This window comes from Phaseolus vulgaris, chromosome 4 (assembly GCF_051622355.1).
Source record: "Phaseolus vulgaris cultivar YP4 chromosome 4, ASM5162235v1, whole genome shotgun sequence".
Taxonomy (NCBI): Eukaryota; Viridiplantae; Streptophyta; class Magnoliopsida; order Fabales; family Fabaceae; genus Phaseolus; species Phaseolus vulgaris.
Window position 1 is genome coordinate 22986582 of NC_143501.1, and position 19351 is coordinate 23005932.

The 19351-nt window shown below is 35.7% G+C and overlaps 1 protein-coding gene and 1 pseudogene across 1 annotated transcript; one reads left to right on the plus strand and one right to left on the minus strand.

The window, feature by feature from the left end:
• Positions 1–909: 909 nt before the first annotated feature.
• LOC150027969 (tryptophan aminotransferase-related protein 3-like) lies at positions 910–2390 on the plus strand (annotated as a pseudogene).
• Positions 2391–7846: 5456 nt separating this feature from the next.
• Positions 7847–13677, minus strand: LOC137838339 (uncharacterized). Its single transcript, XM_090300977.1, has 8 exons — positions 11756–13677; positions 10657–10915; positions 10518–10571; positions 10035–10295; positions 9560–9718; positions 9251–9382; positions 9034–9162; positions 7847–7855 (listed from the first exon to the last, which is right to left on the minus strand). The coding sequence occupies exons 1-8, from the start codon at positions 13675–13677 to the stop codon at positions 7847–7849; spliced, it is 2925 nt and encodes a 974-aa protein (XP_090157103.1).
• Positions 13678–19351: the final 5674 nt, after the last annotated feature.

Here is a 19351-nt window from a genome sequence, read left to right on the forward strand (position 1 = left end):
CATCAAAAGGCTTTTGAATGTGTCCAAGCATGCGCCTTACGACAAACAAATCACCTTCACAAGGCAACTCAGATTCATCCTCACTTTGGCTTCTTGAAGAGGTAGGAGAACTAGACCTTGAGGCTTGGGAACTATGGTCACTCGCAACAACCCCCACTTTTACCATCATGCTTCTTTTGGAAGGACAATTTGTAGCTATGTGCCCAAAACCTAGATATTTAAAACATTTTGTGTTTGAGGTTTTGGTAGGTGACTTGGGGGTAGAGATGGAAGGTTTAGAAACTCTATGATTAGAAATGGTTTCTTTTAACAAATTGGAAGGAAAGGTTTTGTAGAAATTTTGTTTTTACCCTTCCATGAAGATTTGTAGAAGTCATCATTATGAGTATTTTTTAAATTGGTTTTCTTCAAAAGTTATGATTCTACCTTGATGGCTAGGTGAACCAATTTTTGCAAAGAAGAGTACTCATATAATTCCACAATATCTTGGATTCATCTCCTTAAACCACTCCCAAACCTAGCTATCTTTGACTCCTCACTATCATGCATATTAATTTTGGTCAAAGTGGTTTCTAAGTCTTTAAAATATTCATGTACACTCCTAGGTCCTTGTTGAAGCCGTTGGATATTCAAGAAGAGTTTCTTCCTATAATGAGGAGGAACAAACCACGCACACATGCATTCTTTTAAATCATACCAAAAGACCACGACCGACCTCTTGTTCAAACCAATGTCCATTACAGTTTGATGTCACCACTGCATGGCATAATCTAAAAACTCTAGGAAAGCTAACTTAACATTTTGGTCCTCTTGGACCTCATACACATTGAAAATTTGTTCTACTTTAACTTCTCATCCTAAATATACATTGGGATCACTTTCCACATTAGCTTCTCTTCACAGGCCATTATGAAGTTCTCTCTCAAAAACTCTTCACTCTCTCCTGCAAAAGTAGTAGCCACAGCACCACACTCCCGCGAGTTCCATTCAATACTTATTTCAACAAAATTTATATACAATTTCTTTATGTCTGCTGACATATAACACAAATATTTCAAGTTTAATCTGAGAATGACCAAAATTTTGCTTTGTAATTCTTTCTATGTATACATTATATTTAGTTTATGAAATTAATTAGTTCATAGATGACATAAGTTTTCATGATAAGAAAATTTCCACAGTACTACAGAACACAAACACAAGTTTTCAACAGTTGAGATTTTAGTTATGAAGTAGAGATCTTGGATAAACAAGACAGGTAGCAACTCTACATGTATTAAATTTGTTATTTCACCAAACAATCCAGATAGAAAGTTGACTAAGGGAGTTCTTGAAAGTGATAATGTAAAATACATTAATGATCGTGCCTATTATTGGCCACATTAAACTGCCATTTTAAAGATGCTTCAAGTCTATTCCATAGAAGAGTTAAGATTTCTGCATAACTTTAAAAAAAAAAAAAAACCAGAACTAAACATCCACCACCTAGATCCTACCAAAAAACCTAAACAGATCTAAAAAAAACGCATGATTGTTCAGTGATACAAAAAAACATGGAAACATAGAACTAATTAACCACACCGATAGAATACAAGAAGAGTTTGGCACTGCAAGAAAATCAGCAACCCCGTAGATGAACTACAACATTATGATGAAGATCTTATGATCTTATAATTTTGAAGTTCACAGGCCATGCTGGGAGCAGTATTGGGTGAAATATTCTATGAAACTTTCATCAACCTAAGTTATATAATAATTCTATAAAAATGAATCTACATAAACTCTCATATATGTCTGTGTGTGGTTGTTACTAGTTAATGGTTGTGGTGTTTTAAAAGATTGGCAATAAGTAATGAAGGATGAAGCAGTGTGTGAAAAGATGTTGGTGTATATTTGGATATGAACACCATGGGAGTTTCCCACGAGGCTCAGCTGAGAGCTTTAAAGATTTTGGATGTTGTTCTTCGACGTGATGATGGAAAACAAATATTCCAATTTGCGTATTCAACATGGGTGGATAAGGTTGAAAAAATGCATAGCTAAATCGAAATGCTTTTCCCTACTGAAATTGTCTCGCACCTTCTTCAAGAGGGAAAGAGATCATTCACCAGGTAAACGTCAAATATCAATAACGTGAAGTGAACTTTCCTTTTTCTTGAATAATAATTTGGTTTTAATTTCTTTGGTTGAATAAGAACTGCTATGAAGTTTTCAAAGCTGGAGGCGTCGATGGGTATGAAGGAAGTATGTATGGTGCTGACAATCGTTACGTGCGTCGCAATCTCATTTGGAGCCAATATGACTTTGACATACTCATAAACAAGCTCAAAACCCTTGTTGCCAAACAATTAAAACCTACTTTGTGTTTCCTCAAGTTTTCCATAGTATAAGTCGTTGTTTTTAACAATAATTTTTCCGTGAGAATAAAAACTTAGCTTATGTAGCTATGACTAATTCCTATGTATATCATTATCTTATCAAGTATGAACTATAGGGGTGGGTATAGGGGTAGGCAGGGATTGGAATTTTCAAAATCCAATTTAGATATGATAAAATGAATTGGATTTAAGATCCATATTCATTTTAACTAGATCAAATTTATTTGGAATTTTTTGAATCCATTTAGATTAAATTCACTTTGTCAATTAGATTAAATCCACTTTTATCAATTATATTAAATTCATCTCAATCTAGGTATTGGTCGACTCTACTTGACATGGGTCCAAACCCACTCAGCTCGACATCGGCCAGGGCTCGAAATGAAAACTAGCCAACTCAGCTCAACTTCGACCCATGCTAACTCGACCTGAGCCCGGAGCGACTCGGATCGACCTGGGCCTAGGTCGACTTGGCTCTATATGGGCCTGGTGCCGAGTCGGCTCGACTTGGGCCTGGGTCGACTTGGCTCTACATGGACCCGATGCAGACTCAACCTTGGCTTAGGTGACTCGTATCTACATGGGTGTGGACTAACTGATATGATTCCACTAGATAGATATGAATGATTCTTTGACATTCTATGGAATCAACTTGAGTTGGAGATAGCTTAGGCACTTTTAATAGAATTGGATCAAGGTTCTATGTTTCAAGAACTCACCAAAACTTGCACCAAACACCAAACTCATATGGAAGATCCATCTATTGTCAATTGAACCGAACAAATTGTGTAAAAAGGCAAAAGCACCAATTAAAACTCTTAAGAAAGCAAATGAACCGAACAGAATATGAAAAGAAGCTACTGAACTGAATTAAAACAGAATCAAATGAAAACAGCCGAACAAAAGTGCAAGGAAAGGAAGATGAACCGAACAAAAGAAACTAAGACATGTTTAAGCTTCATATAATATGGAGATGAAAGAAAGAAGAACTTATGGAGATGGATGCTTTGGTTTGATGATCACGCCACTTAGAGGATGAAGGCTCCAAGATGAGTGAGCTAGTGCCGCCACTTGAGAGAACCAATTGTACTCAAGATAAGACAAGGTGAAGGAGAAGACAAGTTCTCACAAATTCTCTGTCAAATTGAGTAGAGTTTCTCTATTACTAATTTCCAATCTGATTTTTACAAAGGCAAGCACCTTTATTTATAGCCTAAGAGATGCTGAAATGAAAAGCTAATTAAACTCAAATTTCCCCCCAAATGACATGAAAGTGGCGCCAACTTAGAGCATGAGGAAGGTGTGACTTCCGCTCTTAGTTTGGCACCTCCCTATTACGCCTACACCTCTCTACTAAGCTCACACCCCCCAAGCTTCCTATTATTTTCCTAAACTAAAGACCTAAAGATGCTTTTACAAAAGAGGTGTCTTATGTTTCCCTCTAAGCACCTTCTAACAAAGATATTATAAAAAGAGAAAACAACTTTCCATTATTTCCTAATGCCTTGAATTGACTTCCTGTAAGCCTTTGAGGTGGGTTACCAACTCCTTGAGCGTCTAGCACTTGAGCCTCTTCCTCTTCTTGTCCTTGAGTATTGGCCTCCATTTGGTCTTGAACTTGATCTCCATCACTAACTATGCTCAAAATTGGCTTGGGTCGACTCATATCGACAGGGACTTGGGTCGACTAGGATCAACATAGGACAAGGTCGACAAGGCTCAACAACGACTCGGGTTGACTCGGCTCGACATCGTCCCAAGCACACTCGCCTTGCACAACTTCCATGGCCGACTCGACTCGACATCTTCCCAAGCCGACAACGGCTCGACATCGGCTCGAATAGGCCCGGGTAGACACGACTCAACATCGACCTAAAATGGGCCCAGGCCGACGTGGCCCGACATCACCTCGAGCTAACTCGACCCGACATCATCCCATCCCAACATAAGCCCAAGTCGACTCGGTTCGACATCAACCCGGACCGACTCGTCTTGACATCTGCCCGATATAGGCCCGGGCTAACTCGACATCAGCCCGTGTCAACTCTGTTCGACATTGGCTCGGGTAGACACGGTTCGACATCAGCCCGAAATAGGTCGGGGGAGACTCGGGCCGATAACATCCTGGTTTGACTCAGCTAGACATCACCTCGGGCCTGACATCAACCCAGTTCGACTTGGTTCGACATTGGCCCATGCCAACTCTACTCTACATCAGCACGAAATGGGCTAAGGCCCCCTCGGCTCCCCATCAACCGGGGCTGACTAGGCTCGACATCGAGTCGAAATGGGTCCGGCCCGCCTCGGCTCGACATCGGCCTGGGTACACACGACTCAACATTGGCCCAGGTCAACTTGGTCCGACATCACCCGGGTCAACTTGGTCCGACATCACCCGGGTCGACTCGGGTCGACATCAACTCCAACCTGACATCAGACCGGGTGGACTCAGTTCGACATCGGCCCGGGATTGACTCAGCTCTCATGGTATGATCAGCCAAAGACAAAGGTGTACCAATGCCTCTGGTGATGGAAAATATCCCCATTGGCCTCCAATATTCCAAAGGAAAATGGTAGATTCTAACCCATGCATGGCTTTTAGTACTCTTCACAGTAGACGAACCAATGTCTTTTTGTTCAAGAAAACAATCTCAAGAAACCAGGAGATAACTGCAATGAACCCATCTCGAGAGCCCATCAACCCGAACAACAACCATGTCTCCCTCAAAACAAAGAGTAGGTAGCTGAGACAAAGGAATGTCGCATGTATTTCCCAAAGCCTAAGCAAATGCTTTCCTTTGGCCTAGCATAACATATTTTGTCGTATTAGGAGCCACTTCTCGATCCTTCAAAATTTGCAAATGAAATAACGACCGCACCACACAATCGTTGCCTGCCACAGAACCACCGCGCCATATTTACTTTTGAAAAAACTATTTAACATTTCCTAAATCAACCTAAACAAATTTAGTTATTGATATATATACAATTATATTTTCTCTAATATATTCACCAATTTTGGCTAAATAGTATTAGGTTGAAAATTTGAATCAATTATCACTCTTTAAAATTGGATACTCAACTTGGTCATTAAGGAAAAAAAACGTTATATAAGTCTTGATAAAAATGTCACTCAATTATGTAAGGATTCAAACATAAGCTGACTAAATATTCTCATTAGTAAACTCATTTGGAATTACAATAAACTTTTATATGTTCTGTGCATTCATAAAAGACTATAATTTTAGCAATATGGAAGATTTTTTAACTATCACAAAAGACATACATAGGTTGAGAATGTGAGACAATGAAGTACGATAAAGACCTTTCATTCATTTCACCTCACAAGTAGTAGTTGTCAATGAACGATTTTGAACTTGTGTAGATGAGCGAGATATCATACGTTGTTTCTTGATTTTCTAAGAGATTCCTGGTTGTCCTAACAACACGAACCACCCAATGCGACATCCTCGTGTTATAGGACAAATAGCCCAATCAGTTACACAAACAATATAATCTTAAGTAACACCAACTTTCAATGCAACCTCCACGTGTAACATTAAAAAAAATATACTATTTTTTATATTATGAATAAATAATTTGAATAAAAATTTATATGCTTCACGAATAATATGAACCATACGACAAACGAAAGAAGGACCGGTACAAGAAATAAGTCATTTAGCGATCAAAAGTAAGTTAGAAGTTGTGACCAAAATACTCACTAAATAACACCCGCAACAATTTAGTGACAAAATAACAATGAAATAAATTTGTAGTGACATTATTTTGATTAGGGACTGAAATATAAATTGACAATTTTAGTAGCTAAATTTTCGTCGCAAGATCGGTGGGTATATAAGTTAAAATGGAAGTGTTATTTTTGACAATCAAATTAGTGATCGAAAAATGAATTTGGTTTCGGTTGCTAAATGAAAATGGTTCTTTTTGTGACCAAATTAAGTGTTTTTTAGTTATAAAATATGCTTTGGTCACTAAATATCTTTCAAATTTTTAATTTCTCACTCCTTGCATGAAACTCTTTACAATTGAAAACCTTTCACTCAATGAAATTCTAACTCTTTCACTTTCTAAAATCTTCCCCTGTGTCCCTCATTGAAATCTCTCACTCCTTTTCACAATCACACAAACTCACTCACTTCTCATCATCACAAGAAATTCCCCATTCCCATTGTGTCATCCTCCAATGTCACCATAGTAAGTCATTTCAATATCTCATTCTTCACATCCTCTGGTCAATACTCATCCTTGAAACTCCACCCTAACTCTCAACCCACCACAACCAAATTATGGCCCATTGAAACTTGGCTTCACCAAAATCATGTTTATACCAACAGAATTTAAAACAACTTAAAAACAGAATCTAAAAGAGATCAGAGCAAAAGAAATGCACACAAGCAGTTTATACTGATTCACTCTTACACCAAGAGCTACATCCAGTCCCCAAAATTTGTTGGGTTTCTACTATGCAATCAAAATTATATTACAACACAAATCACCAAAAGAGCGACCTTGAGCCCTTCAAGAAACACACTCCTTTTGGCACAACAATCCACAAAAACCAAAACACCCTTTGCACTACAAGAAAATCATGAAGTAGAAACCAATTTTTAGAGACCAAAATAATTAGTTGCAATAGTAACTAAATTAGAGACCATTTTAGAAACTAAAAAAAAAATTTGGTTTCTAAATTAGTTTCTATTATTGTTAAATAGTTTCTAAATTGGTATCTAATTAGCAACCAAGATTTTAGAGACCAAATTTAGAAACTAAATAATTGGTAGTTAAAACATTGGTTGCTAATTAGATATCAATTTAGAAACTATTTAACAATAATAGAAACTAATTTAGAAATCAAAATTTTGTTTAGTTTCTAAAATAGTCTCTAATTTAGTTACTATTGCAACTAATTATTTTTGTTTATAAAAATTGGTTTCTATTTGATGATTTTCTTGTAGTGTTGATTCTGCACTTACACCCAATACAAAAATACAGTAATCAAGGAAGAAGAGAATAGAATACACCTGGGTATTACAAAGCTTAAAGATCAGAAGTACACCCTAATCCTATTTAACAAACTTGAAAATCCAAAGGTTGATGTGAATCTTGAAAACTTCAAATTGAATTTGCACTATGATTTCTCAAAACTATTTTTTTTACATTCCACACTAGTACAAAAAGGTAGATTAACGACGGTTAAAATCAACATTTAAAAACGGTTCCAGAACCGTCATTATTACAGGCGTCGTTAAAAGGTATGGACTTATAACGACGGTTCTGAAAACCGTCGTTAAAGGTGGTTTGTGTTTTTTAAAAAAAAATTTACACGACTTTTAAAGACGGTTCCTCTAGGAACCTTCGTTGTAAATAAGGATTTTTAAAGACGGTTCCAAGTGGAACCGTCGTTATATGTATTGATTAAAAAAAAACTTATTTTTTAAAAAATCTCAAACAACCTGCATAAAGTTTTCAAAATCCAGAAAATAAAAACATTTCAAATCATAATTTAAATATAAAAATTACATACAACAAATTATAACATAATACAAAAAAGTTTGGTAATATATGAAAAAATTTGTCATTGTAATGATTTATCTATACTAGAGTGTTATACATGGTTACAAAATACTTTGACCATGTTGTTCTCACATACTCCAATGCTTCTAAATCTAGCGGGTGTTGGTCGTTGAAAAACTGACATTTGAAATATTTTGAATTAGTGCATGAATAATAAATCTCAAATTTTAAAGTGTTTATTGTATTGAGATATTACCTTATCCCAACCTTTCTTAATTTCATCTTGCAAAATAGTCAACATCCACTGCATAACATAATAACCGCACTCATAATTTTGAGGTTGCCTGTTGGACTGCATGTGAAAATAAATGTATTAAATGAATGAGTGAAACACATTAAATTAAGGGAACAAATATACTTTAAATACCTTAAGGTACGTCCAAGTGAGTTTTTGTGCGTTTGAAGTTCTCCTCCCACACAACATATTATATCCAGAGTAAGCACTAAAATAATAAGATTTCATGTTAGAATACATAACATTATATAATATATAATTAATAATAAATGTTAAATGAAACTGTCGTACCTATCTATAATGTTTTTAAAATAGGCAGGAGGTTTTTTATGCAAGGAGCAAAACCATGCAGCGGTATGATCTTGAACAAATATGATCAATAGTTGCCAATGATGCCTGTATAACAAATCAGTTAATTAGTTTCTCTTATTTCAATAATTTATTAAAACTTATTTAATAAATAAGAACTTACTCATGGAGGTACGGAGCAAAATAAATGTGTTTTCCACCATTCTTTAAGGCAGTGGTGATGTATGTTTGTGTTTTCGACTTTTTGTTTCCAATTGATTGAGTGATTTGAGGGTCTAAAAACCCATATATATTGTGTTTCCCCTCATCAAAGCATAATCCAAAAAGATACCTAAATTTCAATAAGTTAGTACTAATATATTTAATAAATCAAAAGTATAAAGATTTTAAAATTTGAACTTACATCATCCATAATTGCAGAACTGTTATGTTAATCTCTTGATCTCCGGATGCAAGGTCCAACAAATCAGACATTTGAACGTACAACGGTAGATTACTATGCCTTCCAAAAACATTGGCATCCCATGGAACCTCTAAGACGATTGTATCTAAAGTTGTAGCAACTTCCACCAATGCCGCCAGAGGATCATCAGTGGAGACTATTTTCTTCTTTCCCAGAGGCAAATTTGTCTCAGGTTCCTGCTACTCATCAAAACAAACAAATACTTAAATTAGTTAGAATGTAATATATCTGATATATAATTGTTTTAATATTAGTGCAAATATATACCATAGAGTCTATAGGTCTGACGAGATGTCTAGGCCAGGCAACGAAAGTATGTAATGCCTCTGCCACAATTGTCACCTCTGATGTCGGCACAGGAACTGCAAGATCACCATAAAGGACCTTCTCCACCGTGACCTTCATGAAATTAGAAGGAAGACGCACATTGTGTAACATTGTGACCCCTTCATAACACTTACCCAAGGCAACGAATCGGGTCAAAGAATTACACTCAACATATAATTCGCATTGGCTAGTTGAGCCAAAGTCATCCCCTGATAGATCAACTGCCGAACAACTCCCTTTAGTGCTGACTTTCTTAATAGGAGGCGGAGGTGGTTCATCTTCTACCATAGTAGGTGGTTGCTGTGAGTGTCCTAAACCCTCCCACTGCTTTTTGAACTCCATTTCCATTCGCGCACTAAACTCCTCCATGAAGCTTTCTTTAAGCTCTTGAGTTACCTCAGCCTTTAACTGCTCACGTAGTTGTAGTAAATACTCTTGGTTAGGTTCATTGGACAATTGTTCCTTGCTGTGTGATGGAGGTCCAAAGTATGACCGAATCCTAACCCCATATCCAGCTACACGAACACGTCCAGGGTGTTCAGGTCGTCCGAGAGCAACATTAAGAATATCATTGCGACCACATGGTTTAAAAGTCCCCTGTGTTGATTGCTCATTAAGAGAATCCTAAAATAAATGAAAAGAAATTGACAAACTTCAACACATTGAATTTAAAATAACACATAGAATTTAAAATAACACATTGAAAAGAAATTGTCAAACTTACAACGCGTTCAACTGTTTGTTCTGTAGACTTAGAACTCCATGTCCCTAATGTGTTTATACGGGCACCCTTCCACATCTCATGTCGGAGTGGTGGGGATGGAGGTCTTAAAGAATCTACACTATTCATTTCCTCAATGGAAGTATAACGTGCTTTAATCTTTTCTTCAAGCATCTTCTGCTCTAGCAACTTATAACCACCACGAGACAATAAGTGTGGGGTATCATTATGTGCCTGATTGGCTTTTGCTTTGTTCCGAACCTCCTATCATAACACTCAAAATTTAGTAATACGTTAATATAAACTATATTCAAATATAAAAGTGATACTAACCTACCATTTTTCAGTTTGTCGAATATTGACAAACTGCTGCAAAGTTTCTTCATCAATGGATGTATATTTTGCACAAGGATTTTCTTCTTTCCTTTTCCCATATATATAATCTGTTGTCAATTTTGATTTGAACTGACAAAACTTGACACCCACATCTGAAAGAACCTTTGCTTTCAAGGTTTCCACATTCGGGATGTTGTAATGCGTCTACATTGTTTGAAAGAATTAGTTCATAAACAAAAACAAAGTATAAAAGAACTTTAGATTGAGCAAAGTAAAAACAGTTACATACCAGAATATCTTGCCAAATCATGTTTTTCTCGTGGTAAGTCACGTGATCCCAGGACTGAGTTAAGATAGAGATCCTTTCACGAGATAGTACTCCGAGATAACTCCTATATTTCTTTGCATGTTGCCCAGTGGGCACACCAGTGTGGATATCAATAGACAAAGGTATTTTGTCATCTTTAGTTATCTTCTTAAACATATTCTTTAATCTTGTAGGTCCTCTACCAGTTTTTGAATGGGAAACTTTATCATCTGCCATGTTCCTGTTATCAAAAAAATATAATAAGCATCAAAAATATGAAATATAATGAAAATGAAATATATTGTAAAACTAAACATGAATCACATGTACATACAAATATATATTCCTTCATCATGATCATTTCGAGTTGCATGTACAACATCAGCAACATCCTCGTACTCTTTATTGATGGTCGTTAAGTGATTCAATCTCACAAATGTCATTGTTTGTATCTTCTGGGTCATTATGTTGTTTTTTTCCATGTAGCACAACAGACCAGTGGTCAGACGTAGGATCTTGGATATAGAAAACTTGGGAAGCTTGATGTGCCATTATAAATGGTTCGTCATGATAACCTATCTTTCGAAAGTCAACCAAAGTCATTCCTGATTCATCAACTTTGACACCAGTCTTATTGTCAACCCACTTGCATTTGAAAACAGGTACAGTAAACTTGGTATAATTAACTTCCCAAATCTCTACTATGACACCATAATAAGGCATTGATCCCACAACAGAATTTTGATCCTTTGCAGTTGAAAACTGCATAGACTCTGCCTCCAAGGTGACTCCGCTATTTTGCACTGTACTTCTATCATCTTGAGACTTTGTGTAAAACAAACAACCATTTACTTCATAGCCAGAACAACATAAAACATCAAATTTGAGACCGTTTGCAAGCCATGTTAATGTTTCAGATGCTGATGGATCATTCATTATTTGTTGCTTAAACCATGACATGAAAGTTTTGTTATGCTCAATTAACACGCATTTTTCTGATTGTCTTGGATTTTTATATTTGACAATGTCTTTGTCTGTATCTAAGTATGGCAACACCTCATCAGTGTTATTCAAGATATACAAGTGTGCTTGCAGAACCTCTTCTCTAGATTTGCTTATGACATGTACACCTCTTGATGATTTACTTATGAATCTACGAGAGTGCCAACCTTTTTCAGGAACTCCTATACATTTGGCTTTTGACATGTACTCGGAACAAAACTCAATAGATTCTTCTGAAATGTATCTTTCAATAATGGAAGCTTCTGGACGACATTGATTCTTCACATATCCCTTCAAAATCTTCATGTATCGTTCAACTGGATACATCCATCGCATATAAACTGGCCCACACAATCTGATTTCTCTTACAAGATGAACAACCAAGTGTATCATAATATCAAAAAAAGATGGAGGAAAAAACATCTCGAGTTGACACAAGATAACAATTATTTCTTCTTCGAGTTCATCCAACTTCTGAGAGTCAATCTCTTTACTACATATGGAATTGAAAAATGAACATAGTCGAGTGATTGTATGCCTAACATTTTTGGGCAAGATTCCACGAATAGCCACCGGTAGTAATTGTTGCATTAGAACGTGACAATCATGTGACTTTAAGCCAATTAGTTTCAAATCATTCATAGATACAAGACTCTTCACATTTGAAGAGTAGCCTTGTGGTACCTTAACACCTTTAAGACATTCACAAAAACTTGTTTTCTCTTTCTTTGACAAAGTGTAACATGCTGCAGGCAAGTATGTACGTTTACCAACTTCTCTCGGTGCCAATTCCTCTCGTATATTCATTTCAATCAAATCCAGACGTGCATTCACACCATCCTTTGTTTTGCCTTTAATGTTCAGAAGTGTTCCTATTAGACTGTCACACACATTCTTCTCTACGTGCATTACATCTAGACAGTGTCTAACATCTAACTTACACCAATACGGAAGATCAAAAAAGATTGATCTCTTCTTCCATATTTCACTCACAGTTTGCTTCTTCTTCATTTTTCCAAAAGTCACAGTAACATTTTTGATTTTTTCATAAATTTCAACACCACTTAAGGGAGTGGGACAAATGTCATGTTCTTGGTATCCGTTAAAAGCTTTTTTCAATCGACGATACGGATGATATTTCTTTAGAAATCTACGATGCCCAAGATACACAGTTTTTCTTCCATGTTTCAACTGCTCATAAGATGTCTTGTCTTGACATATTGGACATGCTCTATGGCCTTTCGCACTATAACCTGACAAGTTCCCATATGCAGGGAAGTCATTGATAGTACAAAACAACATCGCATGCAATCGGAAAGATTCATTTTTAAACGCGTCAAACACATCAACCCCTTCATTCCACAATAATTTCAAATCTTCAATCAATGGATTAAGATAAACATCTATGTCATTTCCAGGTTGTTTTGGACCAGAGATCATCATAGATAACATCATGTATTTACGGTTCATACACAAAGCAGGAGGTAAGTTGTAAATCACTAACAAAACGGGCCATGAACTATGATTACTACTTAAATTTCCAAAGGGATTCATTCCATCAGTTGCCAATCCAAGTCTTAAGTTTCTTGATTCTTTTCCAAATTCAGGAAATTCTTTATCAATATTCTTCCATTGCAAAGAATCAGCAGGATGACGAAGTATTCCATCACTTTTTCTATTATCTGCATGCCACCTAAGGTTTTTAGCATCATCTGTATTTGCAAACAAACGCTTAAGCCTTGGAATTATTGGAAGATACCAAACAACCTTAGCAGGAGGACCTTCTTTTGTGAATTCATCAATTTCATTATTCTGACCAACTTTAACCTTATAACGTGACAAACCACACCTGGGACACCTTCTTAAATCTTCATACTCATTTCTGTATAAAATACAATCGTTAGGACATGAATGTATTTTTCTATACTCCATACCCATTGGACAAAGTATTTTTTTGGCCTCGTAATTTCGATTAGGCAAGGTATTTCCTTCTGGAAGCATGTCCTTAAGCAATTGAAGCAATTATGTAAAACTTTTGTCAGTTCATCCATTCATTGCCTTCAAATTCATGAACCTTAACACTGCAGATAATCGTGTGAAATTAGTTGAACCAGGATACAAAGGAGTCTCTCCATCATTAGACATATTTTTGAAAACTGCATTAGCAAAAGATTCTGCTCCCACATCACGAATCATGTCTTCTAATCTATCATCCATTGAGAAATGAACTTCCTCGGAACCTCCGTGCACACTTGGCAAGTCTAACAATTCACCATGCCACGTCCATGTTGTATAACTTTTCAAAAATCCATCACACAAAAGATGTTCTCTAATTTCGAAAACACTTAATATTCTTCCATTTAAACAATTGACACAAGGGCACCTTATCCTTACTTCATTCTTATAACTAACGACATTATGTTCTGCGAATTGTATGAATTCTTCCACCCCTTTTTCGTAAGTATCACTTATTCGTGGTGTATTAATCCAACTCCGATCCATAGAACTGCCAAACTAACAACCAGTGTGGACTCACAACCAATGCGTTTAATATGTAATCATAAATAAATAAATCAAAATTGCCGAAGGTCGGACACCTTCGGACTCAGAACCAGTGCGTTCAATATGTCAAAACAATATATAACCATTAAAAAATAAATCAAATTGCCGAAGGTCGAATACCTCCGGACTTAGAACCAGTGCAGATTAAATATCTCAAAACAATATATAATCATTGAAAGTTAATCAAAAGCGTCGAAGGTCGGACACCTTCGGACTCAGAATCAGTTCGTTCAATATATAAAATCAATACTTAACTCAAGATAAACACTTTCAAATTATAGTTAATAATAGACAAAATATACTAACCTCAAAAGAGGCGGCGGTCGCGGTCGGAGGGCACGGTGGGAACAATGACGCCGCTCAAAGGAACGGAGACGCGGCAGAACGGCAGCAGCAACCGGCAGTCGGCAGCAGCAACCCTTGCGGTGGGGTTACGGTGGGCGCGGCGGGGTCGCGGTGGGGTTTCGCGCGGTCCGCCTTGGGGGTCGCGGTGGGATCGCGGTCGCGCGGTGGGGTTTCGCGCGGTCCGCCTTGGGCGTCGCGGTGGGGTCGCGGGTCGCGGTGGGCGCGGTCGCGCATTGGGCGTCGCGGTAGGGTTTCCCACGGTCCACGTACGGCGTCGCGGTGGGTGTCGCGTACGGCCTTGGGCGTCGCCGAAGAGGCGCGGTGCGGCGCGGTCCGGCTCGGTCGACCTGTGAGGCGGTGAGATGGCGCGGCGCGGTCGACCTTGCTGCTAGGTCGCAGAAGAGGGCGGTGGGCGGCTAGGTCAAGAGTGAAGAGGTCACGAGCGGTGGTCGGCGGCGAAGTCGCTCCGGTGGTCCGCGGCAACGATTTGCAAGCCGTAGTGAGGAAGAAGGCAACGACAAGAGTGAAGATGAGAGTGTGAGAAAGAAGGAAATTAATTAGTTTAGAGCGGGAAGGGCTTTTAACGACGGTTCTGGCGCGAACCGTCGTTGTATGTCTCAAGTCCAACTTTTAACGACGGTTGTGGGGCGAACCGTCGTTAAAAGTGCAAAAAAAATTCAAAAATTTAAGGCATTGCCACCGCGTCGTTTTTAACGATGGTTGTTTCCAAACCGACTTTAAAGGGAGTCGTTATTGTAGAATTTTGTACTAGTGCCAGGAGCGTATAACTAACTTTTTATACTCCAAAGAATAATTAAAAACATTTAAAACAGGAGAGCATTCAATTAGAAATCATTTAAGAGAGATTCACAAATCCGAATTGAATTCTGTTAGGATTTTCAAAGAAACAATCGGTTGAAAACACGAAACAACCGACCGATTGAAAGTCAAACAACTTTCAACCGATCCGAATTGATAAAACAACAGGTTGTTTTTCACTTAGTTGAAAAATATTCCATTTTAAAAAGGTTTTCAAATCAACTCAGTTCTGGATTCAAAGGAGTGGATTACACTTTAATCTACCCAGATCCCACCTACACACAACATCAACACCAGCCTTTCATCAAACACCTTGGATTTGGATTCTTCAAAGCTCTTCATCAAGATCAACACTTTCTTCCCTGCACACTTCCCTCACACTCTTTGTAAGTTCTTCCTCAATTGCATTGGTGGTGTGTTATTCCTTCATTCGTCCATTGCTTCATTGCTCATTTTTGTTTGTTTTTTATGTTCTCTACATTCCAAGGCGTATAAAGTGAATTTTGGTCTCTTTCATCTTGCTCCTCCAAGCCATTGTGGTTGCTTGCCCACCACCACTAGGTGTGAGATTTTTATTTTTATATTTAAATATTTTTTTTTGTAATCTTTATCACTATGTTAATTTATTTGTTTTTTATTTTTTTCATATGTTAATTTGTATATTTTATAAAAAAATGTAGTTATTATTAATTTATATTATTTTTTCATTAGTATGCTGAATTGGAATTGTTAGGTTAGAATTCTTAATTAGTTAGATTATTAGATTAAAAAAATTTAATAAGTAATTTTAGGATTTATAATTAATATTATTTTAGTTATATAATTAAAATTATTAAAATTTAATAATTAATATTAGGGTTTATAATTAGAGTAATATTATTTTATAAATAATTTTAGGATTTATAATTAATATTATTTTAGTTGATAATATAATTATATTAATAAAATATAATAATTATTATTAGGGTATTTAATTAGTATTAATAAAATACGACCCTCGCACCGTGAAAACTGAGACGAAGGTTAGCACGAACTGGACGAAAGTGACCACAAAAAGAGGCGATACGAGCAACCATGGACAAAGGCAAGGCGAGCGACCACGACGCGATGAACAACCACAACACAATTATGTTAACTTGGACGAGTTGATGAGTTAACTCGCTAAGTTTGATAACCATGGTTGTAATTGTTATAATTTAGAAATGATTTTTTTTTAATTAGAATTGTTTATTTAATGAATTGGATATATAATTATATTTTTTTATTTATTGAATTGCAGACATCTCAACCAAATAGTTGAAGTTTAATTACATTATGGACTTACCTCCGTATATTACTTAAATGTTTACTGGTTTTTTCTATTAATTAGGGAATGGCGTGGATATAGCATACTCAGAGGTTGAATGATGAACATAATTTTATTCACACTTATTAACTTTAATAATAAATTATTGGAATATAATAATAAATAAATTCATTATTTTAATTAAGATTCATATAATTGGGTTTATTTGGCCCTTAATTATTATTACTATTAATTCTATATTTTTAACCAAAATTTGCTTTTTTTTAAATCAAAACAGGAAACAAAATCTGAAATAATGAATTAGAGAATTAAATATGCAATTATCTCAAAAAAGAAATTCAATGCAAATTTATGCAAGGATATTCTCTCAAAATCCTTCAATTAAAATTCTTGTGAAAAATCCTTCAAAAATAGAGCAAATATACTTTGAGGATATTGTTCAAGAAAATTTTATGCAAGATCTCTCATAGTAGTGGGAATCAATTACAATCAATGCACAAATCTGAAAGAAAATGGAAACAATATATATGGAAGACAAGAAAGAATAAAACCTTAGATTGTTTGGGAATGAAGATATAAGTTTAATAATTTGAAATAGGAAAAGGAAGGATCTGATAATTGTAAAGCAATATCATAAGGAAAATTTTTAATCTGATTTTGTGCAAGGAAAAGAAAATTATAAAAGAGACTTCAGAGGAAGGAAGAGGGGAGCTATTGGATTGCGTTTCATAGGAGCAAACACATTTTAAACCTAGTTCTATTTTCTTTATTTGTATTATTTTTGTTTTGCCTCTGTATGGAATGCTAAACTTTTTTGGTTGATTCCTTTGTAATTCCTTGTTGAAATATGAGGTTTGATCAACAAAAGTTTTGTTTTTTTTAAATTCTCTATACCAATTGTTTTAATATTCTAATATCCTGGAAAACTAGTTTTTGTGAGAGGTTGTACTTGGACGCATGATTGAGAAAAACGGGATAAGAATTCCCATGGAATATATGCATGGAACAAATTTGGTACTGATTAAACCAGTAGACACATGCTTTACTGGTGAGTTTCAAGTTGAATCAACTTAACGTATGTTGAATCTAATTTAGCTCTATATAGAATTGAATGATGATAATCCTTAGATGACCTATAAATAATTCATTGGTGAAAGAACTTGTGGATCAACCGCTTTTTATTTTTTTGTTTTAATCCCTTTTATATTTTTTGCACAACTATCACAACCCCCTTTTTTATCATTATATTTATTGCTAACTTAAATTGCTTGCAAATAGATTCTAAAAACTTATTTCACTATTGGATTCGTTGGGAGATGACTTGGGATCATCGAACCACAATGATACTATCATCTCTCTAGTGTTACACAGGTCTATGCTAGAATCATTTTATTTGACAGTAAAACGACAACTACCATCAATCCAGTGAAAATTATCAAAATTTGGCATGGTTGAACCTAAAGGTTTGTAATTTTTTGTCTTCCTCTCTTCATTATTTGTCAAAGTATTAATATTATCTTTTAATTTATATTAAATTGTAGTGTAATAAACAACTAGAAGGTTATGAGTGTGGCTACTACATTATGCAATGGATGGCTACCATTATAAGGGTAGGCATTCAACGAGATTGGTGGCAGGTAATAATATTTAAATTATTCTTTATAATAAAAGTATATGTACCTTAACACTAATTTGAACTTATTTTGTAATGCAGTAGTTTACGGATGCTCAACCACTACATTCAGATGTAGTGGACTATGTGAGAAATGTCTGGGCCACATACTTCATTAATTTCTATTACTCTAAGATAGCTAATGAATAGTATATGAGTTTAAGTAATATACCATGCTTCTAATGTACATGAATTAGATAGATAGAAATATATATTGGTGTTTCTAATTGATTTATCAATATTTCATTGTTTGAAAGAATGTGTGTCTGTAAATTTGGTTAGATTTTTAAATGAACATGTTAACTAAGAAGATGAAATGTGTAAAACAATTTGAACTAAATAAAACCAAAATAAATTGCAAACCGCAATCCGTTAGACACTATAGACTACGGTTTGGAAAACAAACGTCGTCTATACCTTTCTCTGGTATACTTTAACCTTATTTGTTGTAAGCTATAGTCGACGGTTGCTCAAAATAACCATAATCTAAATGTGCCTTATAGATTATGATTTTGAACCATCGTCTATAAGTCAAAAGTATGATCTACATACTGAATTGTCTACTTTTGTGTGTTCTTTATGCTATGTTCTACTTTTTGTATGTTTATTTTTCTTCAAATATGTGTAGATTGTTGAATCAAGTGTGTTCAAGCTTTGAAGAATCCAAATCCTTTGAGTTTGATTGAAGGCTGGATGTGCTTGTTGTTGCTGAGGTGTTTTAGAATAGGATCTGGGATAGATTATCTGTGTTAATCCACTCTTGATTGAATCCAAAGCTTAAGCATTCTCAAACCTTTTCAATTGAAAGTGTTTTTCAAACTAAGTGAAAAACAACCTGTTGTTTTATCGAAACAACCGATTGTTTTATACTTAGGTGTTTTAAGAAAGGTTGAAAACTGTTTTTGATGGTTGACTTGCTGTCAAACCAAAACAACCGATTGATTCGAGGATTCAACCGATTGTTTGTTTTG